General features: G+C 60.0%; 1 protein-coding gene across 1 annotated transcript; it reads right to left on the minus strand.

Moving 5' to 3' along the window:
* Window positions 1-271: 271 nt before the first annotated feature.
* Window positions 272-21,413, minus strand: WNT4 (Wnt family member 4). Its single transcript, XM_058676548.1, has 5 exons — window positions 20,912-21,413; window positions 8,158-8,393; window positions 1,608-1,739; window positions 1,376-1,518; window positions 272-816 (listed from the first exon to the last, which is right to left on the minus strand). Exons 1-5 carry the CDS (start codon window positions 20,986-20,988, stop codon window positions 349-351), a joined length of 1,056 nt encoding a protein of 351 aa, XP_058532531.1. The 5' UTR covers window positions 20,989-21,413; the 3' UTR covers window positions 272-348.
* Window positions 21,414-23,152: the final 1,739 nt, after the last annotated feature.

Raw genomic sequence — 23,152 nt, forward strand, 5'->3', positions numbered from 1 at the left:
CCCTGGCAGGAAGCATCAGTACAATCCGTATTACCCACCTCCATTCTGCAAGGAGAAAAACGGACACAGATAACCGAGTGGTCAGCAGCGGCCATATGTGGACAGCCAGAGGCACGAGAAAGGTCCCTTTGGTCATTGGCAGCCACAAAGGCCCGGGCTTTGGGGAGGCCCTGGTTGGTGCCCTTGGGGTCGCCTGCCTCATCTTGGCAATAAATAACATGAGGACCCAAAAACCAAACCAAAACAAAAATACAACCAGCATCTCTTGGGGTAGGTGGTGGGACAGTTTAAATTACTGGCCTCCCCTGGGCCGCACAGGGTGTTTGCTGGGCACAGGGCTGGCAGCAGTCACCGGCACGTGTGCAGTTCCACCAGGCGCTGGCACTGCCGGCACTTGACAAAGCAGCACCAGTGGAATTTGCAGCTGCAGCGTTCAGCCAGCTCGACCTGGGCCGTGTGGAAGCCGCGGCCACAGCACAGCAGCTCACAGCCATCAATGGCCTTGGACGTCTTGTTACAGGTGCGGCCTCTCGTGCCCAGCACGCCGCTGCGTATGTCCTGCTCGCAGAAGTCTGGGCTGGGCTCCAGGTACACCAGATCCTCGTCCGTGTGCGGCTTGAACTGTGCATTGCGTGGCACCAGAGCCCTGGACGAGCCCACCCGACGCGGCTCCACCTCGGTGGCACCGTCAAACTTCTCCTTCAGTGCGTGGCCCACCTGGCGAAAAGGTGGTACCGCCCGCCAGCAAGTCTTCACCTCACAGGAGCCCGACACCCCGTGGCACTTGCACTCCACGCGCATGTGTGACAAGATGGCCTGAGGGAAGGGACAGAGAGGACTGTCAAGGAGTTGGCTGTGGAGGCTGGGGAGGGGCCCTGAGGGCTGGGTGGGGAGCTTGGAAGATGGGAAATCGCACAGAATCAGGCGAGTTCCCTGTCAGGCTGACTCCTCACAGAAATACCTACTGGATGCCATGCTTAGCTTGTGCATGGTGATGGGAACAGGGCAAGATGCTGTCCCTGTGCCCGGGGTGTTGGGCGCTGATGAGGGGGAGTCTAAAGGGCAGTCCCATGGGAAGTGGAGTGGCCAGTGATACGAGGGGACTTGTCCTCTCAGGGGCCTTGGGTGCCATGGCTAAGCATAGGAAGGAGTCAGAACCTAGCACTGTTGGCAGGGTGTGTGTCACAGAGGACGGCCATGAATGGAGTGTGGCGCTGAGGCCCTGATGTGCCCTGCTCACCCGACCCCACCCAACCAACCTGGCCTAGACTCCAGGCACCCAGAGCTGACAAAGGCCTGGACAGTTTTTCCAGTGGCTTCCCGAGGGGGGAGGTAGGGCCGGCCCTGCTGTGCTGCCCCCGTATAGAGAACCTACCTTTCTCCCAGCCTCGTTGTTGTGGAGGTTCATGAGGGCCCGGCTGGACGAGGCGCCCTTGCTCCTCTCCCGCACGTCCACAAAGGACTGTGAGAAGGCCACGCCGTAGGCGATGTTGTCCGAACATCCTGACCACTGGAAGCCTGGGGCATGGCAGGCAGGGAGAGGCTACGGTGAACCAGGCTGGCGGCACAGGCCCTGCCCTCCCATGCTGCCCACCTCCTGCGCTTACCCTGCGGGCTGACCCCATGCACTGTGCGGTCGCAGCCGCATTTCTCCAGCTCCCCACTGCTGCAAGCCCGTGTCACCGCAAAGGCCACACCTGCTGAGGAGACAGCGTACACAAAGGCTGCCTCCCGAGTCCCTGTGGGAGGAAGAGGGAGAGCAGGGCTGAGTCCTAAGGCTCCCTGGGGAAGCGGGCATGAGCTGCATGGTGAGCAGGGCAGGCAGGCTGAAATCCCAGGCCTCTGTGTGCTGCTGGACACTGAGTTGATGCCTTGGTCTTCCCACGCCAACAACAGCCCAGTCTCCTTGCCCTACCTCAGGCACCAGCCGATCCTCTGACCCTCACAAGTGTGCTGCCAGTGGATGACTGCTTAGCCCTGCTGTGTAGAGAGGTTGGCTGGCTTGTCTGAAGTCACACGTGTGGCTGAGCCAGCCCAGTCTGTCTTCAAGCCTGTTCTCACAGCTTATCCTAAAGGTCAGTGATGGTCACAGCCCTTTAGAGAAACCAGAGGGACAGGCTGGAAGAGCGGAGCTGACCCTCATGCAGCCCCAGTGTGGCAGAGCTGGACTCCATACTGGGGCTGGCTTCAATCCACCTGGGCCCAGAGGGCCTCCTCCTCAGGCGACCCTGCCTGGCCCTGGCCCCTCAGGCAGGTCCTGAGGTAAGCCATAGCAGGCCCCTGCCCTCCTCTGATTGGGCATCCTGTCACGCTCAGACCCTCCACCCTCAGAGCTGTCTGTCCCCAGGAGAGCCGCAGACCCCGAGAGGGAATGGGTTGGACCCCATCGCCCAGCCGCGGAGGGACAGACGGGGACTCAGGCTCGGGCCTGTGTGCCTCTGAGTCTGCCTCGACTCCCCAGCGGTTCTATTTTGGAGCCAGCCCTCCTCCCTGCCTGAATGGATGTTTTCATCCTCCCATGAGCTGAGCCTTGGGGGTGTAGCTATGTGTCTCTCTAGAGAAGGATGAGGGGGGCCGAGAGTGGGCGCGTGAAGGGCCAGCCGGGTGTGTGACCAGACAGCAGGCCCCGCGCCTCTCCTGGGCCTTCTGAGGGCCTCTGTGTGCCATGACTGTCCCTCTGTCTCCTGCCGTGGGGTCTGTGTCCGCAGGAGCAGAGGACAGGCTTTAGCCCCGTGGTTGGCAAGTTACCTCCGTGACACCCAGGCCTGTGCTCCCAGCTGCCCCCAGGGAGCAGTCCCCGTGGTCAGAGGGGACAATCACCTCCTGTGTGCTGGTGTCTGTGGACAGAGGCAGGGAAGCCCAGTGCAGGCTGGGGGGCTGCTCAGCCCCTGACCGCTCGGGACGCCCTGTTCCGGATTCGGCCTTTGAGCTGGGGACACAGCCCACCACCCACTCTGCGTTGCCCATGCTGTGCCCTGGCTTTGCCATTGGGGGCCTTGGCCGGAGTAACGGAGCCTCGACAGCCTGAGTTGGAATCTTCTCCAAGTTAATTGAGGTTAATAGCAGGATCATGTTGGTTGGTTTTGTGCTGTGGCCGCCCAAAGAGAGACGACTTCAGTTTCTGGTATTTCTGGTATTTCCAGGCCTGAACCAGCACAAATCTTTGCCCCAAAGACCAAGGGGGAGGGGCAGGCAAAGTAGGAGATGGGCCTCATGGGACTGGCAGGCAGCCTCCATTCTTGGCCCTGCCCAGTCGCTTCTTGCATGACTCTTGGCCGGCCCTGGCCCAGCCCCAACTCTAGGCTGACCTTGGACCCTGAATGCCAGGGGTACCTGGGGTGCACGGAGTCCTCAGCCTCAAGCCCCAAGCCAACATCTATCCACTGGGACTCCAGGACCCTTGGCTTCCAGCTGAAGGAAGACAAGACCACCGATTACCTCAGCTGAAGGAAGATTCCAGAAGGAATAGGGGAAGACCCCTCAAAGAATTCATAGAAAATGCGTGTTATGGTGGGGGTGGGGAATCATGAATGCACTTCAAACATTTTTGGACCAAAATAAAGTTATGTTTTGATTGTGTTTTTCCTGAACTGATGTTAAGGTGAGAGCTGGGTACTACGCACTTCCTGTCTCCATTTGGATCCTGATCACACCAACTCTATAGGTACTTTTGACCCCCCATTTTATAGATGAGGAAACTGAGGCACATGAGTGGTAGAATAATGTATCCAGAAACACCCCCACCCCCAGAAAGTGGTGGAACTAAAGCTTGACCTCGGGTAGCCTAACTTCCAGGCCAAGACATCATCCCACTTCCTGAGGCCCTGGGAATACACACTCAGTAGATCTGCCTTCCACATGTGGACCAGCAAGGGCTGCCCAGGTCTACCCCAAACCTCACCATGGGGGGGGACAAGCCAATTCCTGAGGATGTGTGGGTCGCTGGGCTCTTGCAGAGCCCCCACAAGGTCTGGCCCCTACATTTGATAGCCCCTCTCACCCTCTGGCCTGACCTTCAGGGGCCATTGACTGCAGGGCTGTGGCTCCAACCAGCTGGCTTTGGATCTCAGTCCAGGTGCCCAGGATAGACTCTTGCTCGCTAGAGGAGGACCTTATGGGGCTTGCTATCCCCAGAGGCTGCCTAGACTCCAAGATGGGACTGCGAGAGGGCCTGGGGGACAGCGCAGGGAGCTCCCAGCCAGCTGGTGACTGTGGTTCCCTGCTCAGGGACTTTGTTCATTCCAAGCCACGGGTGGAAGGCAGTGCTTGTTTGGTCCCTACCTGCACTGCCTTCCCGCCGGGCTGTCTAGGACACAGCTGCAGCTCTTCCACTTTCTTCCTTGTCCCTGCAGCCATTTGCTGCATCCCACACCCAACTCCTTCCTACCAATCCTCCCTGTTCCCTGGCCGCCCGGATCAGGCCTCCATACCTCCTTCCCAAGGTGCTCAGACTGCCTTGGGGCTGGGAACCACACACCCAAGCAGTCCCTCTCTGTGGGCTCCCTGTGTGCAGGGCCTCTGCAAGGCTACTGGCAGTTTTGCTGTGCAAGAAAGGGAACTCCAAGACAGTGCTAAGTGGGAGCTGGGAAGGCATGGCTGACTCGGACCCCATTCTGCAGAGCATGGCCCGGGCGATAGCCCTCCTAGAAGCTGGAGGGAAGGACTGTGGGGTAGGACTGGCTGAGGCTGAGTCGGTTGGTTCTGGGGTGCTTGCATTCTGTCTCCAGGGAATGGGCCACAGAGGAGAAGCTGAGTCTTTGGTGGAAGCAGAGGGTCTGAGATGGGGTCTACTGCCTTCCGGGAGGAGTCAGGCTGCTGCAATGGTGGGGAAAGGGATAGGGATGGGACAAGGGTGGTCCTGACAGCCCCCCTCCTAAGCCCAGACCCCCTCCCACTGGCCTTGGGGTTCTCAGCAGTCTTCTGAGGAGCGTCTCAGGGCCCTTCCACCCTCAAGCTCTCATGTTCACTCAAACAACTCACCAGTTAACCTCCCGCGTACAGCTGCTATTCTAGGCCCCGGGGTTAGGAAGTGGGTGAGCCACACACAGACCAGCTCCCACACAGCCCCAACACCGGCACAGCCAAAGGCCACCACGTCCCACAGGACACTTTTTACCATGGTTTTGGTAGGTTTGCAGCTTAGAGCACACAGTGTGTCCCTAAATGCCACACTGCCCACTGCTCATCATGCCCACCTCGATAGGCCCAGGGCAGGGGGCCTGTATTGCTCAGGGGTGGGAGAGCGAGCCCCACCCAGCCCCAGGGGGGTCGGTTGACAGCAGCATTGCCCTGGATGCTCACTCCTAGGGGTTGGTCCTGGGTATGTCCCTGTGTTACAGGAAGGATGACACTGAGGCTTCTAGCAGCCAGAGACCTGGCCCCAGTTCTCACAGCCACGAGCTATAAGGTCCTGGATCTGAGTGCAGAGCCCCACTCCCCGCAACACTGCAAACTGTCATGAATGTGTCCTGAGATATGCCCCTCCCTTGGGACCTTTGACTAGGGATGGCTCTCAGGTGGGACCTGTTAGCTCTGTCCTCCGTGGCTGAGGCTAGGACCCTGCTGACAACACATGTGTGTGGTACCAGCCAGGTCCCTATGCCTGAAGGCTGGGGCGTGAGAGACTCATAGACCTGAAGACAGCAGTAGCAGGTGGGGAACGGGCCTCTTCAGGGCCTCCCCGTGAGCTTCCTGGGCCTGATGAGCCCATCTTGCTGACATGGCTCAGGGTGCAGACCCCTGTCCCAGGACGCACTTGCACAAGCTGTCTTCCCATCAGGCTCATCTACCCAGCCCGCGTTTCCTGAGTCACCACTGTGCTCTCAGAACCCGGAATGGACATGTCCATCTCTCCTTCCTGCTCCGTGGAGACAAGAAAAATTCTCAAGAAGGTGCTGTTGCACTGATGCAAGTAAGCTGCGGTTTGCAATTCTGCATCCCATAATGGATCACCAGCTTCTGAGCCAGCTCCCTGCTGAGGCACCAGGGAAGGCAGCAGACAACCTGAGTACTTGGTGCCTGCCACCCACATGGGAGACCTTGATGGAGTTCCTGGCTCCTGGCTTCACCTGGCCCAGCCCTAGATTTTGTGTGCATTTAGGGAGAGAACCAACAGATGGAAGATCTCTGATTCTCTTTCTCCCCTGCTGTCTTTCAAACAAATAATTTCTTTAAGTTAAAAAAATTAATTATCTCAAGGAAAGAAACTAAAACTACAGGGGTGTGGAAGTATATGAGTGGGAGGAGTGCAGATCCCTGCAGACCCACTGTGGTGTGTGCTTGGGATGGCCAGCCTGGGCGCAGGGTGCCTGGCTCAGCCCATAGGGAGCTGACACTCCCCTCCACTGGCCGGTGGGTTTCTCAGTGTCCCTTAGAATCATGCCAGGTCCCCTCCTGGGTTTGGGCTCTACAGCGGGGGGGGACACTTCTCAGCGGGGTCCTATAAGCTGCATGAACACCAATGTTAGGGAGGAGAGTGCGGGTACCTGCACTTTCTGGGGAGAGAGGACAGCATGACCGTGGATTAAGATGCTTCCAGTTTGTGAATCTAGTTAAGTGCCTGTAGGAATTCCTTGTACATTTTTGTAGCTATTCTGTTATTTTGAAACTATACCCAAACAAGAAATTCCAAAACAGAGGACTACTCTCTCCTGTAAGAACAAAGAGCCTTGGAGATCAGAGGGAAGAGCTGGGGAGGTGTGGAAGAGGCAGGCATACCTGAGCTGGTCCAGAAGGGGGAGGGGAAGAGAATGGGCAAAGGCCCAGGGGTGCACAGGGCCTGGCACAGGGAACTGTGCTGAGCTACCCGCCAATCCACCTGAAACCCACTCTCGAGCACCTGCTGTGTGTGAGGCTTTTCCTGGGCCATGGTCTGCTACGGGAGGCTGACTCTGGGGCACTGGCCCTGGCAACCCATTCAAGGCTGCTGCCTGGGTCTCTGCTGCTTTCCGAGAGCAGCGATGCTTAGCAGTGCCAAGAGCGAACGTGCCTTTCTGGCTCCTGCCAGCTCCCGGGAGAATGGCTTCCAAATTTCTATCACAGTTGGTTTCCAACAACATCTAAATGGTCTGCCTCAAGCCCAGCAGCCCTGGCTGTCCAGGACCACAGGTGCCAAGAGAAGGGTTTGCCTGGGCAGCCCCTCCCTGCTGCCCGAGCCAGGCAGAGGCCTCATTGACTCTTGGTGGCTCCAAAGTGTCAGGTTCATTGCTCAGGAAGTGGACAAGGAAATTGCTGGTTGAGAGCACTTCCTCGAGGGCAGGGCTCGACCTGGTGCCCTTGTAAGGCCCCTTCCCGCTCCATAGATGGTTCTCTGTGCCCTGGCTCGCATTCCCTTGGCTCGGGGCCTCCTGGCTTCGTGATCTTGGCCACGGGCCCACCTCCCTGAGAGCGCCTCCTCAACCATCCCAGGCCTGGCCAGGGGCATGGCCATCTTTGTGTTCCCTGGGCCCCTCCTCCATCACAGCATTGTCCAGGGTCCGTGACCCCGCAGGCCCTGTCCAGACTCAGCCGCACTTTAGTTCTGTGACCCCGAGCAAGGGACAGACCCGCTCACTCTGCCTCACACTTCTTCATTTACCTGACTTATGTTCCTGAGGACGCTCAGCGTAGTGTCTGGGCCAAGCCTGCTACTGCAAGTGTGTAAATTGCCCTCCCGTTGTGTGGGAGCTGTGAGCCCTGGAGGAGAGGCACAGGGCCCTTCATCCCTGGGCCTCATGGGAGGCCCTGCTGGAGGCCCCCAGGAAACTGTCAGATGTAAAGCGAATGAGCTGGACTCCCGAGATGGAGCCCTGAGATGGGGAGCCCTGAAATGGGGGAGCCCTACCATGGGGGAATGGGAGACCCGGGTCTGGACCCAGTGCTGCTCCTCACCCTCCCAGGAGCCCTGGCCTGTCCCCTGCTCAAGCCACACTTTCTTCCTCATTAAAACAAGCCCTGCTCAAACTCGTGTGAGGTCAGCCCTCAAAACCAACCATACAGCAGTCCACACCATCCATAGCCCCCGCCCCAGTCTCACACCCCCCAGGACCACCATGCCAGCTCCTCGGGGTTCTTCATTCTTCATGCTCTTTCTGGTTCAGAAACGACTCACACCCAAATAGCCACTTCTGAGCCTGTCACTCACTCCCCAGCAGTTACACACACAGGCCCTTCCCTCACCTTGCGTCACCACCTTGCCGAAGACTGGCAGCGAGTCCAGCGTGGAGCAGTTCCAGCGCCGGTTCCGGAACTGGTACTGGCACTCCTCGATGGCCAGCTGGGCGCCGCGGCGCACCGAGTCCATCACCTCCAGGTTCCGCTTGCACATCTGCACTTGCCGCTGGATCAGGCCCTTGAGCTTCTCGCACGTCTCCTCCTCGGAGATGCTCCCCACTGACGATAGCTTGGCCAGGTACCTAGGGAGGGGTTAGAACACGACGCTGAGCTCCCCCAGCCGCTGCCCTCCTCCGTGCCACAACAGGTCCTAGCTGTTGACTTCTCTCTGGAGAAGGGGCGAGGCCCTCCATCCTGGCTCTCACACTGCTGACCACAAGAAGGCTGCTGTCTCGTCATGTCCCTTGTTTGTGCCCTGGGCACATGCCAGACCCCACCCTGGGCTTCAGCAGCTCCCTGTGGCTGCCTCTGCCTGTGTCTTGTTCTGCACCCTGGGCTAGGCCCCAGTGACTTGGGCTGTCCTGGCTCTAGGGCCGCACGAGCTGCTCTGTCACCCTCATCCTAGGATGGCAAATGGAGACCGGCATCACTGCCCCAGTACTTTGGAGGGAAGCACAGGCGATTTGGGGGATGGGGAGTGCCATGCACTCCTACCTCTCAATTCCTTGATTTTGTTTTTACATTTCAATTTATTTTGTACAGAGGATGAGAGAACAAGTGTTCTCCCATTCTCTGGGTCACTCCCCAGAGGCCCACAGTGGCCAGGAATGGGCTCTCAGGCTCAAGGTTGGACCCGGAATTCCATCCAGACCTCCCATGTGCGAGGCAGGGACCCAAGGCCTTGAGCCATCACCTGCTACCTCCCACAGGCTGCATTCCCAGCAAGCTGGAGTTGGGAGTCAGACTCATGGATCGAACCCAAGCTTTCCAATGTGTAGCGCAGTGTCTTCACTGGTAGGCTAGTAACCCACAGCATGTATGTGGGGCAACTATGCTTGCCCATTTTTTGGATTCCAGAATGGAGAATCGGGCGACATGCCCAAGGTGACAAAGACAGCAGGTGCCACAGCTAAGCTCCATTCCCTTTAAACCCACAGCCCTTCCGCCTGATCGTCCTCCTCCGCAGTGGCTGACTGGCCCGGGGGAGGCTCGGCTGATGGGAGACCCTTTGTGTAATCTGGGCCAGAGCATCCCAGGGGAAGTGCTTACTGGGAGGGTGGCAGAGCTGAGACGGATCCCCTACTTGAGGGAAGGGAAGCATGATGTGACTGAGCCATCACTGTGTCAGGAACTATTCAGACGGAGTGAAGCCCATCGTACTCCGCTTGCAGGTGCACACCAGGTTGGAGCCTAGGTTCAGATGACCAAACAGCATGTGTTCTAACCATTACCCTTGAACCTGCCCAGCCTCCTCAGTTGGAGCCAGGTGTGCGTGGCAGGTGCACAGGAAGCAGTCTGCCCTGGAGGTGAGCTGAGTGGCAACTGCAAATCCTCCCCTTTCCCATCTCTTCAGTGGGGGACCCATCTGGTCTCCTGCCAAGGCGGGGCTGCCATCCAGTTCTTGGTGGAGCAGTGAGATGCAGAGAAACACGGAATGTTCTCCAACAGCCAGCCTGGTCCAGACCCCTTATTTTATGGGGGAGCACACAGAGCCAGATTAGGGTCTGTCTAGGGCTTCCCAGGAGGAAGCACAGGCCTCGGCTGACCTGCAGCCTCAACTCCTTGGGCTGGAAGCCCTGAACAAAAAAAGCACCTGTCCTGGTGACTCCTGTCCTACCCCCAACCAGTGGCTTGCCCAATGGCAGGGCTTCCTAGGGGTGGGGATGATGAAACTGCAAAAACTTCCTGTCGGGTGGCTCCGGAAATGGTTACCGTTCTCTGTTCCTACCTAGCACATGGGGAAGCACTGTTGATTCTACCCACAGCAAGTGGTAGAAGGGAACTCTGTCTAAGAGGGGCTGACTTGGGCACGAGGCAAAGAGACAGGGGCCCACCATTTGCTGAACTATAGAATGAATGATGACCAAAGTAAAAAACACCTGGAAACGCCTACTGATTCGGAAAGCTAGGATGATGCTAAGAATAACTGACTCTCACCGGCCTTTGTCAGGACCTGGCTAAGAACTTGATGTGCTCAGCAAGCAGATGAATCCCACCTTAAAGAGGGTTCATTGGGGGCCCAACGTGATGGCTCAATGGGATTCCATATGGGTACGTGTTTTCGTGTCCTGGCCGCTCCACTTCCATCCAGCTCCCTCCCTATGGCCTGGAAAAGCAACAGAGGATGGGCCAAAGCCTTGGGACCCTGCACCCATGTGGGGGAACCAGAAGCAGCTTCTGACTACTGGCTTCGGATTGACTCAGCTCTGGCCATCGTGGCCATCCATTGAACCAGTGGATGGGAAATCTTTTTCTCTGCCTTTTCTCTCCCTAAATCGGATTCACCTTCCCAATAAAATATTTATTTATTTATTTATTTATCTATCTATTTATTTATTTATTAAAAAAGAGGATTCATTGGGGTGAGGCACCAGCAGTGTAAATGACTTACCCTGTGTTCAAGGTAGAGCGGACTAGACTGGCTCTGCCTGGCTTCCCTCCATGTGGCTCTGAGGCTAGGAACCGGATGTGCTCCGCCTAAAGGATGCTGACCCAGGGGCAGCCAGTGGTCACTTCCCCATCCTGGGAGGGGAGCAAGCAGCAGTGGAGTCTAACTGATAGGCATGCGGATGGCCCCCAATGCCAGACCCAAGGGAAAGCTTGACAGGTTTGTGGGCAGCATGGGTGCCTGGAAGGTTTGGTGGGTGTCTGAAGTCACAGGAATTAGTGAGGTTTCCTGCTGAGCCTGAGGGACCCCTGACTTAGGGACCCTCCCTGTGCCCTATGGATGAGCCTACCTCCATGTGATGAGGCCTCTGACTCTCAGCCTGCACAACCCAAGAGTCAGGTCACGGTGAGCAGCTCCCCTTCCCTGGGGGGATTGCTGGAAGACCCGGGTTGGGCTGTCTCAGGGAGGCGCAGTCCAACCTCCTATTTCCCACCCCCACACCCAAGTCACATAGGGATTTATGGTCCTTCCTCTTCCTTTCCTTCACATCCTGACCTGGGAATGCAGGGCGGGCAGGAGGGGAGGGGAGGGGCTGGCCCCATCTCACCCCAGCCTGGGAAGGGGTCTCCTACAGAGCCAGTCACACCTGCTGCTCCTAGCCTGCAGGGGGCGCCAAGATCCCGGCTACTGGCGGAGGGCCAGGTCTGTGTTGGGGAGGCCACTAGCGTCCTTCTCAATGGGATCAGGGGTTGAGCCTGAAGTGAATCCTTCCCTGCTCAGCCCCATTCCCTGGCAAGTACCCCACTCCGATAACGCTCCCTCTTCATCCAGTCTCGGCTGGGTCTGGCCCTGCTGGGTGCTGGCCTTCGGGAAGGAGTGTGTTCAAGGGCAGGGGCAGCTGGCTGGGTAGACCTGGGGGAGCCCCCGACTGACTCTGACCTTGTGCAAGACTCATTTCTTTCGGGGTACAATCAAGTAGTGGGTCTGATGGCCATTTTCCATTGCCGGAGTTGGTGGTCATCTTCCTGCCAGAGGGAGGGAGGCAAGGTGGGGCCCATGGGCTGCATGCCAGGCTGATAGGTGGCACCCCTGTCATTGTACTCTCAGTGGGGTGGGACAGCAGAACCTCCAGCCTTCCCCTGGGCTCAGAGGCTCCAAGGGGAACTGAAATGACAGCACAGGGCCTTGGGGAGAGCTGCTGGACTGCCTCAGCAGTGACTCACTGGGACCGCATCCAGGAAGAAACTGAGAAACCTCTTCCGGCGGGCACCAGTGCCCATCCCAGCTCCTGCCTTCTTCTGGCACAGCAGTTGTCCCTCACCATGCACGTGTGGCCTGGCCTGCCTCAGTCCTCCCGGACCCCCAGGGGCTTGCCTGGGGAAGAAAGGATGCCAGGGCTAGAAATGGAGCTGCGTGCAGGCTGGCGAGAGGTGGGACAGCAAGCATCACAGGCCTGGCCAGCATTGCTGCTGCTCGCTGTTCCTGGGATATGATGCGTGCCTGGCCCCATTTCACAGATGGGCAGGCTGAGGCCCACTGAAGCGCAGCAACTTCCGATGGAGTCCTACAGCAAGCAATGGGCCAGTTGGAAAGAGAGCTTAGCTCTGGCTCGCAGCACTTTTTCTCAGCATGTGCGGTGGATCTGCCCCAGCGGGGCACTGAACCACCTTCTATGTCACATCCGGCTCATGCCATCCCTGTGCCTTTGCATGGGGCATGGGACATAGAAGGTGTTCAGTAAGTGCTTGCAGCATGGAGGGAGGGCTCTGTCCTGAGGAAGGGGCCTCTCGCAGGGAGAGGGAGGACCCGGGAAACTGCCAAGGGCTTGGGGACCCATGGTGATGGACCCAGCCAGTCCTGGAGGCTGCAAGAGTCCCCTCCGACCTTTTCTCAGGGATTTGCATGCCCTTGCTAACCCTGGAGCTGGGCTGGGCGCAAATGGCCAAAGCACAAATCATTCCTGGGGGAGATAGAGAGCCGAGGCAAGATGGGTGTTGGCTGCCACGGGGCCCAGAGAGGGCCTTGCCCACCACTCGCCATGCTGCCTCTCTGGTCCCGGCTGTACTGTCCCACTTTAGGCTTCTTCCTGCTGCTGCCACTGAGCACTGGCTTAACAATTTGCCACCTGCTGCCCTGGCCACCCCGGACTGCAGCCACAGCCGTGCCGTCGATCGGGTTACCCCAGCAGTCAGCCTAGCCTGCCCCTGCCAGCCAGCTCGTGCCCTTCTTCTCAACGGGGCCACAGGTCCTTCAGGCTCCTCCCAGGAGGCCCTCCCCGCAAGGCTGTGCCTGCAGCCTGCAAGGCTGGAGGGCCCTGGCCCTGCCTGCCAGGAGATCAGATCCTCTCAGCCACCTGCTGTTTTCATTAGAAACTAAAATTAGCTGGGCTTGTCCCAAGCTTTTCCAGGTTCGCTTACTTTAAAAAAATATATACAAATTCCTAGAGGAAAATCACACCTCTGCACCTCCTCCCCGGCTGTCAGTCTGCGCGTCAAGAGGAGAGGGGAAGGGAAATAGTTGACGCGTTTGGGAGGCTGAGCAGGTCAGTGTCACCGATCCTGGCCCTGCGAGTGTCCAGGTGGGGGCTGGGACGCCGGCCCAGGCCTCTCTGCCCCCCTCCCTTTGGCCTCCCTGACTGCCCGGGCCACATTTAGAGCCTTCCCAAGAGCCGCGGTGCCTGCGATACCAGGGAGGAAGGAGGCCAAGCGGGCAGCAGGCGGGGGAGCGGAAGGAAGCGGGAGTCTGCTGAGCGTGGGGAGCCGTGGGAGACATGGCAGGGCCGGGCTGGGCGGGAGCAGGCCGAGGACTAGGGGCAAGGGGTTCCTTATCACACTCCCAGAAACGTTCAGGTCTTAGATGGTGTCTAGAAGCTTGGATGGAGCGGTCCGCTCTCCTGTCTGCCGCGCAGTCCCCAGTCCTGAACCCCCAGTGACCCTACAGGGGAGGCAGCATGGTAAGGACAGGCAAGGAGGAGGCAGGTATCTGTGCACCTAGGGGTGTCCTATAAGATGGGGGTGCTGGCAGTTCTCACCTCGGGCCTCACAGGGATGAGATGTGCATATGGAACTCACAGCTTCTCCTTGCGCCACTGACCACCATGGAGATGTTACTTTCCCCAAACCTTCAGGCTCCTTCCTATAGGCTGCACCCTGGCTGACCCAGGGGCCAGAGCAGCACCGAGCTTGCTTCTACCCAGCACACCAGGGGTGGAGCCACTCCCAGTGGACACAGTGGATTCCTCCAGTGGCCAATCCTGCACAGACCTCTCCCCCTGTCCCCATGCTCCCTGCCCCAGTGTGCAATCAGCAAACCTTTCCCAGTGATTGCACCCAAGAGACAACTGACCTGGCCCTGTGGGATGAGGCAGAGAGGAGAGGGTGGTGCTGCCAGGACATCAAGACTAGGGGCGGGCAGGGCAGGGCCACTGTCAAGTTCAGCTGTGTCAAGGGGATCGATCATTGTGGGGACAGAAACTGCAAGTATATCCTTCCTCTCTCTGTCGCAGTGCTATCCATCCACAGTCACAAGGATGACTCCTTGGGGGAGTCTGGACTCCTGCAGAGGCTGGACAGGCTCTTCTGTTGGGTTTGTGGCTGGAGAACGCTGTTTCCCAGTCCAGCCCTTGCTCCAGCACTGCAGGGCTGGTCATGCAGGCATCCCCTGCTCCATTTTACAGATGGGGAAGCTGAAGCTCACACAGGTTTGTGTTGGAGGTTCTGCAGTCAGTCAGGGGCAATGAGGAAACAGGTTGCTCTGGTTCTTGGGCCTGCAGGTGGCTGACCAGGCTCCAAGATGACCCGGATACTAAGGCTGATGGTCACCAGACACTGGCCTGAGGGCATGGCGAGATTTTGCCGCAGTCAGGAAGGAGGGATGCCGGCAGGGTGACATCTTGGTGGTTTTGTGTCTGGGTCTGAGGTCTCTGCAGCCTGTGGGGTCCTGGAAGGAATGGCTGCCATTGGCCTGGGACCCCGGGGGACAGCCAGTGGGGACAGGCTGCATTGGGCAGTCTTCATGGTTGCCTACGGGGCTGGGTGTCATCACCACCACCTTCCTCCCAGCCTCAGTGTGACTCTGGCACTGTCGGTGCCAGAGGCCAAGTGCATTCCTCAGTTGAACAAAAATGGTGGCCTGCTCTGCAGTCTACACCTCTTCCCCTGCCCGAGGGCTCTCACCCTCTCATCTGATTTCCTGGGATCCCCACCTCCCTCTCGTCTCCATCCTGAGAAGACCCAGTGCCACCCTGCCCCGACTTTTATCTCCATCACTCCAAGCGCCATGTAGTTCAGTCCATGTCCCGCATGGCCCTTCCCTGCCCAAGCCCCGTTTCCCTCCTCAGTGTGTCAGTCCTCAGAGGAGCTGCTGGCTGACCTGGGGACCTGAACGGGCCTTTCAGACCTGAATCTCTTGGCTATAGTTGGTGAGGGGGAGTGGGTGTCAAATTAAAGGTGCTTTTGGCCTAATGTGAACCCCTAATGTGGCAGCAGAGTTCTTGGCCAAGACTCCCACCAACCCTCATCCCTAGGGAAGCTCGGGCCACTGAATGGTCCCCGCAGACCTGGGGAGCAAGGAGGGACAGGAGGAAGTCCGGCTGAGCTGTCCAGAGCTAGCGCTTGGACTAGAAAAAGACTGGGGTGTCTGGCTTTCCCTCCGAACGCCCAATCTTGGGAGAGCGTATCTGGCTGAACCCCCACCCTCCTGGGCCAGGGCATCAGGGAAAGCTTGGCTCCTCCCCCCCACTGTTGCTCCACCCCTCTAGCAAAGCATGCCTGGCCAGGGCCGTGGGCTGCAAGACACGTTCTGGGGAGAAGGCAAAGATGTGGAATAGAGCCGTGCGTGCTCATGGATCCGCATGCCTAGCACAGGGCCTGGTGCTCGACTAGCTCCATTGGGTCAGCCAGGCACTCACTCCCCTGCCCCATGGACCAAGAGCCCCTGGCTTTGTCGTCCTCCTTGAATCCTGGTGCCTGGGCAGGAGGCATCCCTGGCCATGGAGGGAACAGCCTGCTGGGGCCAGGGGAGGTCCCAGGGTTTATCCTACAGTTTAGGGCTTGCTCACAAAGCCAGAGAGACCGTCTCAACCAGGAGAAGGCCCCTGGAGGCTCATCAGCAACTCCCCATTGAGCTAAGGGCCCATGAAAAGATACATGGGAGTCCCCCTCACTCCCCCATCTCTGCTGCCGCCTAGGTCCCCTCTGCTGTGGGGGGGTTCTGACTTGGCTGGGAACTTGTAAAGCATAGTTTGGTTTCCAGTTTGCCAGGATATGGGGGAGGTGGAGAGGGTTTGGGATGGGGAAAGCGGAGCCGGTGGGGTCACGGCAGGGAGCGAGCCTTCTCCCTCATTCTGGCTGAATCACAGAAGATGCAGCTTGGAACTCAGAGATAAAAGCTGGCAACTCCCGAGGAAGGCTGGAAAGCTGGCTCAGGGTCGCAGCTCCGCCTTCCAGCTGGGGCAGGCTCCTTTGTCAGAGTGGAGGGGTGACCACAGGAGCTGTGGCACTCCCCCCAACCCGGGCAGCGGGCAGCGGTATGCTGGCCAGTTGTACCCCACAGTCAGCTCAGCTCAAGCCCATTCTCCCAGAGAGAGAAAGCAGAGGAGGAAGCTGGTACACTGGCCCAGCTTTGCAAAGGCACCCCCAGGGCCCAAGTTGGGCGAGTTTCAACAGGTTTGGGGAGCGCTGTCTTGTCAGATGCTTGCTGAGTTGCTCAATTGCTAATCCAGGCTGAAGGCAGAAAGTCAAACCATAGCAGACAGCTGGGTCGTGACTGCTGCCTGAGCAAACCCCTCGGGCGCAGCCGGCTCCTGCTCCCCCCTGCCCCCCACCACCCCACGATGGAAGGGTGAGCTAGGTGAGCCACAATCCAGCCTGGCTTGAAGGGGCTGCCCCAGAGGAGGTGGGAGAGACAGAGTGCAGGGGCAACACCACCCTGACTGACAGCCACCCTGACAGATACCCACTGGGTCTCGGGGCCCTCAGGGCAGGGACATGGAGCCTGCCTCCAACATGAGGATTTTGTAGCTGAGGCTACCAATGGATGTCAACTTTTAAGTATTGACCAAGCACCTACTCCCTGGCAGGCAGGTGCCAGGTCCTGTGTGGCTCTTCCGAGGTGCCCATGCCCTTGCCTCAGCCTCTACACATTCTTCCGCTTGCAGGAGCCACCGTGGGGTGACGTGATAGGAAATGGCACTGCAGGCTGTGCGGGAAGGTTGTGCGTGAGAACGAGTCAAGTTCAAGTCCTGCTTCTGCTACAGAATGACCTTGAAATTAGGAAGTCAGGCAGAAAGTAACTGGGGAGTGAGGTTGTGTGCTAAGTCACCACGAAGGGCACATGTCGCTGCCTGTGCATGGACACCTGGAGACAAGGGGGCTCTGGCATCTACCGGTGAAAGGGCTGCTGCCTTGGGCAGACCCACCCCATCACACAGCCTCGCCTGGCTCCACACTATTCTGCTGAAAACCTGATGCAAACTGTCAAATGCCACAAGCAAGGCCGGGATGAAAACTCACACCCCAGAGCCAGGGAAGGAGGAAACAAGTTTTGACTGTTTGGAGAAGGAGGGAGGGATTCTCTTAAACAGGGGGGAAGGGGTAGGAGACCACTTCTGGGGGAGATGGGCCACATCATTGCCTGGGGAGGCGGCTGGCTCTGCCTCAACATCTGGCCCAGGGAGCTGTGTCTCGATGCTGGGCCTCACTCTGCCACAGCCCAGGGAGTCACCCCCTCCCAGCAATCAGACAAGCAGGCACATGGGAGCTTGGCCCAAAGACACACACCTGTGTGGAATCGGAGCCAGCGAGGTGTATGATGACTCCGCCCCTCTCCCCTTCCCCCCTCTTCCCTCCCTTCCTCTGCCCCAAGGCACTGAAGGGTGCTCCCAGTGACTGCATATTTGGTCTGCAGGATTGGCCTGTAAGCCAGGCTGGGTTCCCCAGCTCCATGAGGCTCTAAGGTGGCGGTGGCGGTACCCTGGCTGAAGGGCAGTGAGGCGGGGGCACAGGATTCAGACACAATTATCTAGGAAATGCAGGGCTGGGGAGCAGCATCCTCCAAGCTCGCATTCCCTGTCAGCTCTGCAGACAGGATCGGCTTGGTGACTGCACTCCCTGTGCCTCACAGCTGCCAGGGCTACCCGTCCACCTGGGGGCCTGGTCGTGTGCCTGCAGACCACACCCACGGGCTCGCTCTTCCCCGCCACCCAGCAGCATGCACCATATGCACCTGTGCCTAGGGCTTTCCAGAAGAGGGACTTGAAGCTCAGAGAGGTTAAGTAACCTGCCTGAGGTCACTCTGCTGGGCCACAGCAGAGCTGGGACTGCACTTGGGGTCCCCAGTCTCCACCCTCTGTTGAGTTGCCTTCCCTCCCCTCCGTCTCCTGCTTGTGCCCCGGCTCAGCACAGCCTGCCTTTCTCTGGGATCTCCATAATACTGGAAACTCCGATCACCTATTCCCTCACTCGTCCCTGCACCTCCATCTGGGTTCCGGACAATCTGCTGAGAACTATGGCCCAGCGGAAGGAAGGCAGAGGCCACCCCAGGACCACCCAGCACCGGGAACAGAGCTACAACTCCTGCCCTGGTGCCGAGTTTGTCAGCGGCAGTGCAGCCCTCCTGAAGGCAGAGCCCGGGCCTTGTGTGGGGGGGAAAGGGGAGGGTAGGAGGCGGTTGTTCCCATCAGCTCTTCCACTCCACTCCACACCTCCCTGGATGGTGGGAGCTGCCACAAGCTGTCAACCAGCGCAGGGTGCCAGACTTGACTCTAATCAACAGCTCCCAGCTTCTCTGGGCTTGCCCAGACCTCAGGCTGCTGAGCCCTCCTAGCTCCAAGCTCTGTCCTGCCCAACAGCTGCACGCAGCAGGACACCTGGCCACCGCGCCAGGCTGCCCACCCTCCTGAGACAACAGACAGTGCCAGCTTTTGCACCCAGCCAGCAGCCTGACCCTGCATGCAGGTCTTCCTCTGGGTACCAGGAGGGAGCCCTTGCCCTAGGGACAAGGCTGCCACCCGGCCTCAGAGAACAGGGCCTCCAGCATGGCTCCCACCTGAAAAAGCTGGTCACCGAGTTCAGAGTCACATCCCCCTGCCCTGCCTGGGCCACCTCCTTCCGGAGTTGGCTGTTGGGTCAGACACCTCCACTATTTCCTTGCTGGGGCACTTGGGTCACTTGCCCCTAGGATCCCATCCTACAAAGGGATCTAAATGCGCCCTGCTCCAGGGCTGGAGGGTAGGAAAGAAAAGTCAATGACCCTACCTCTCCGCAGTTCCTCCTTCAGAGCCTTCCTGATATGGTGAGGTCCCGGGACCCTCCTGTTCCTCCTGGGCTAAGCAGAAACCTTTGGCTCAGAGCCCAGGCGGAACAGGAGTGAGCCGGGTCATCCGGAGACTGCTTCGTGGCAACCCGCAGCACCTCCGTGCAGGGAACAGGTTTGCCAACCTCCCGTCTGCCTCCAGGCCGCCCCTCCTCACCCACCCTGCCATGGCTCCAGCCGGAGAATGGAGCTCTTGGAATTTCCCAGGGGTTTGCATGAGCCACAGTCAGAGCTGCTGTCCTGGCTAGAATTCTGCAAGTGCACATGGCTGAAGGTGGCTGCTGATGCCACGTGGGGCCCAGACACAGTCAGAGTTTCGGCGAGGAGCTTTTCCTCCCTGGCCTCAGTTTCCCCATCTGTAAAGTGTGCTGAGGCTAGCCTCTGAAAGGCTCCACCTGCGTGGCCTGGCTGGGGCGCTGGAGCTGCCTTCCTCACCTCTGCTCCTTTGCAGCCATCCGAGTCACCCAGGTCACAGCCAATGCTCACTCCTGCTGTGCAGGCCTGCTTGAAGGCTATGGCCACCAGCCCACAGCTTGGAGAGTCAGCCCCAAGGACCCCAAGCTCCCCAAGATCAGTTCAGTGACCAGGGTGGCGGTGCCCTGCTTTCTGTACACTCTGCCACTGCTCCCGAAGTGTTAATCAAATTAAGGCTCCAAGAAAAACAAAAGCTCCGCAGCCACTCCAGGCTGCCCTGGAGTCGCTCACTCTCAGAACAGCTGGGAGAATTCCACATCACCTCCGTCCCTGAAGCCCTGGGTGGCTCTGACCCCAACCAACACACTCCTTCCAGCCTGCAGGGCCCTGGCTGGCCACAATGACCTCATAGCAACAGCCATTGGACACTCGGGGCAATTTCATGGGAGATATTTGTTCTTCGGTCTTGATGCTGAGAATTTTTTCCTCTCCCGCTGTCTCCATGGAAACCCAGCTACACTGCTGGCTATCCCCCTTCCCACCTCATGCTTTTCAGATCAATATTGGAGCCTGGCTCCCCACTGGCTGCCCACAGAGGATGGGGGCAGAGCTCTAGGCAGGAGGAGCTGGGGCCAGGGTTACCCCTGGGGCGTGGGGAGCCGTCACTGGGGGTGGGGGTGGGGAAGCAGTCCAGGGGCTTCTTGCCGCGTCTTAGACAGACCCCCTACTCTGGGCAACCCTCTCCTGCTTTCCAAGAAGCCCTGAGCACCAGAGCAGCAGGCAGGCAGACAGGACCGCTCAGCAGCAGTCACCACTTCTTGCTTCTCAGGCTGACACAGGGAGGTGGGGGGCTGTAGTCTGCTTCCAGGGTTGGGAGCAGCTTCTTCCCGCCCCCAGGGAAAGCCAAAGCCCAGAGACGCGAGGCGTCCAAGTCCCTTCCCTCCTGCTATCACCGGCTCCCGCCTCCCAAGCAGGAACAGGTCCCTGCACGCCTCCAGCCCAGCCTGCAGATAGGGGCAGCTTGTTGCGAGCAGCTCGCTCCGGACTTCACGGGATTAACCTGCTATTATGTCCCGGAGCTCTTCCCCGTAATGGGCTTTCCTGGCGACCTGTCAACCTCGCCGGGTTGCGCCCCCGGCACCCGACACCCCTTCCCCGGCCACAGCCCGGCGCTAGCTACCCCCTACGTCCTCGGGCACCCTGGGGCCGCCTATATGGGCGAGGTCGCTGCCACCACCCCTGCCACCACTGGTCAGGGAGCAGGACCCGGGCAGGGAGACGCGGCTGTCCCGAAGGAGGCCCGGACAGTGGCGGCGGCGGCGGCAGCAGAGCCCGCGAGCCTCCCGTCCGGCGGCCGAGACACCTGCCGGGCACCCCCGCGCCCGCTGCCCCGAGCTGCCTGGCACCGGCCGCTGCCCCCGGGGCCTGCCCCGCCCCGCCCCGCCCGGTCCCGGCCCGGCACTGCTAGGTCCCGGCCCGACTTACAGCCAGTTGCTCGCGGCGGCCGAGAAGACGGCGAAGACGAGGAGGCGCAGCGAACGCAAGCACGAGCGGGGACTCATGGTGCCGCCGCGGGCGCCCGGCCCGGGGCAGCGGCTGTGGCCGCGGGGGGCCTCCCGTCGGGGCGGCAGGTGGGCGCCCGCGGACGGGCTGCGGCGCGGCACGGGGTGCGGGCCGGGGCGCGTGGAGCTCTGCCTCCGTGCCTGCCGGCCGCCCTGCCCGCGGTGCGCCCGCTGCCCAGTGCGGACCAGACTGTCAGCGCCGCCCCAGAGCCGGGATGCGGCGGCGGCGGCGGCGGCGGCAGCAGCGGCGGAGGCGGGCAGGCGGCCGGGGGGGCGGGCCGGGGGCGGGCCGAGGATGGGGTTACCTGGGCGGGCCCAGAGGCCCGGGACACCCCCCGGGGGCGGGCCGGAGCGGCCGCCGCGGCAGCCACCCTAGCCCTCGGGACTGGGCTTCTCCGGGGGCCTTGCCGGCCCGGCGCCCGAGAAGACTTGGAGCCCGAGCCCGCTCCAGGCACGCCCGGCTGCGCGCCGCCTAGTCCCGCCGGGCTGGAGGCGCGGGGCCCCAGCTGCCTGGTCCCCGCCCGGGGCCGTGGGGACAGGCGGGCACAGCTCCCCCAGCCCGCCACTGCGGGCACTGCAGGGCGGCCCTTGCCGCGCCCCCCGCCCCACGCCGGCGCCTCGGAGCCCACACCCCAACCCTCCTATGGCCACCGGCTGGAGCGCGGCTACCACTCGCGCGCACTCCAGCATTTGCGCTCCGGGCGCCCGGAGCTGGTCTCCTGGGCGCTCGATGCCACTGGGCCGCCAGGGCCCCTCCCTGCCTCCCTGGCGCTTACCTCTCTTCAGCCTTCTGGGAGCTGGACGGGGCCTCCCGGCTTCGGGCAGCTCGGGACAGTGGCCCGAGACTGCGGAATCCAGAACCTCGCTTCTGGCTAGCCACAAGTTCTGGGCACGCCTTAAGCTGCGAGGTCTTGACCAAGCCCCTTACTCTCTCTTTTTGGGAGCCTCGAGGATTTTCGCACGCGAGAGGCCAACGTAGGTGCCCGTGGGGCTGCGAGGAAGGAAGCAGTCGAGGGAACGTCTCCTTGCCGCACAATCAAATCACCAAGTGTCGGGCTTGCTTGCTTTCTCCTCCCACCCGGGGCAGATGCAGCCGCATTAGTCCTCGGATTCTCGGCCATAGCTCAGGGCTTGACACGGTGTGGGTGGCTGCTGTGTTTGCGGAGGGCGAGATAGGTTGACATGGTTTATGGGTGGCTGGTCCCCTAGCTCCCAGGCCACACCCTCCCCAGGTCGCTGATCTCTCTTTACCCTGCCTGGCGCTGCACCCCACAGCTGCTCAGAGCTGGAGGGATTCTTGTCTCAGTGGGGAAACAAAGGGCCAGAGGGGGAGCAGAGGACACACAGGGCCATTGAGCCCCCCTGGGCCCGGCACAGAAGAGGCTTGCTGAGAGTGGGCAGAAAGAAGATGGTAGGGCTCTGAGGGGCCCAGCCGGAGTCCAGGCGGAGGCTCACATGTCGTGTGTCACTATTTGCAGGTTGTAAACCAAGCCAACCAGGTTGTCTCCTCTGACACACACACTTTGTGCCCACTTGGATGGCCAACTTGGTGTTCAGCGAGCTCAGAGTCCTGTGGCCCTACCAGAGAACATGGGGCTGCGAAGCAGAGGGCATGCCTAGTGCCTGGCCCCAGCTGCGCCCCACGTGGGTCTCTGTGCTTGGGCATTGAGGGTCTCACGCATACGCAGGTACATCTTAGCCTGCACATGCAAGCCGACCTCCCTCTCCATCCTAGAAGGGCTGCCACGTGATGTTCCTTCAGGCTTGTGGCTGGGAACAGGGCTGGTACAGTCTGCCCTTGGGGCCTGGATCTGGGAAGAACCCACACAGGTGTTACAGTGATCCTGGGTTCCCCTTGAAGGAATCGGGGATACCCTGAGTGTAATCCAGTGAGAAGAATGGATTACACTCAGGGTATCCAGCTCCAGCATGGGCTGTCCCATCCTGGCTCCCATTGGGCACTCCGCTTGGCCCAATGGTCTCTCCTCCCTGTGCGGAAGGGGTTAACTAGAGAAAAGCCAGGAGGCAGGGACCACTCTCACTAGGACCTGGCTGCCTGGACTGTTCTGAGCCAATCCATTCACTGCTATGGCAGACAGCAATAATGGCCCAGAGCTTCAGGAACTTCAGGGTGGCCATAGAGCTTCCTTCCACGTCAGGACAT

The sequence above is a fragment of the Ochotona princeps genome, chromosome 2 (genome assembly GCF_030435755.1).
Source record: "Ochotona princeps isolate mOchPri1 chromosome 2, mOchPri1.hap1, whole genome shotgun sequence".
NCBI classification, from domain to species: domain Eukaryota; kingdom Metazoa; phylum Chordata; class Mammalia; order Lagomorpha; family Ochotonidae; genus Ochotona; species Ochotona princeps.

Excerpts from the sequence above, each read along its gene's own strand:
- WNT4 (XM_058676548.1), bottom strand. The coding sequence starts at position 20,988 with ATGAGTCCCCGCTCGTGCTTGCGTTCGCTGCGCCTCCTCGTCTTCGCC. Across the intron at positions 8,394-20,911 it reads GCCGCCGCGAGCAACTGGCT|GTACCTGGCCAAGCTATCGT; the intron begins GTAAGTCGGGCC and ends ACCCCTCCCTAG. Across the intron at positions 1,740-8,157 it reads CGGCAAGGTGGTGACGCAAG|GGACTCGGGAGGCAGCCTTT; the intron begins GTGAGGGAAGGG and ends TTCCTCCCACAG.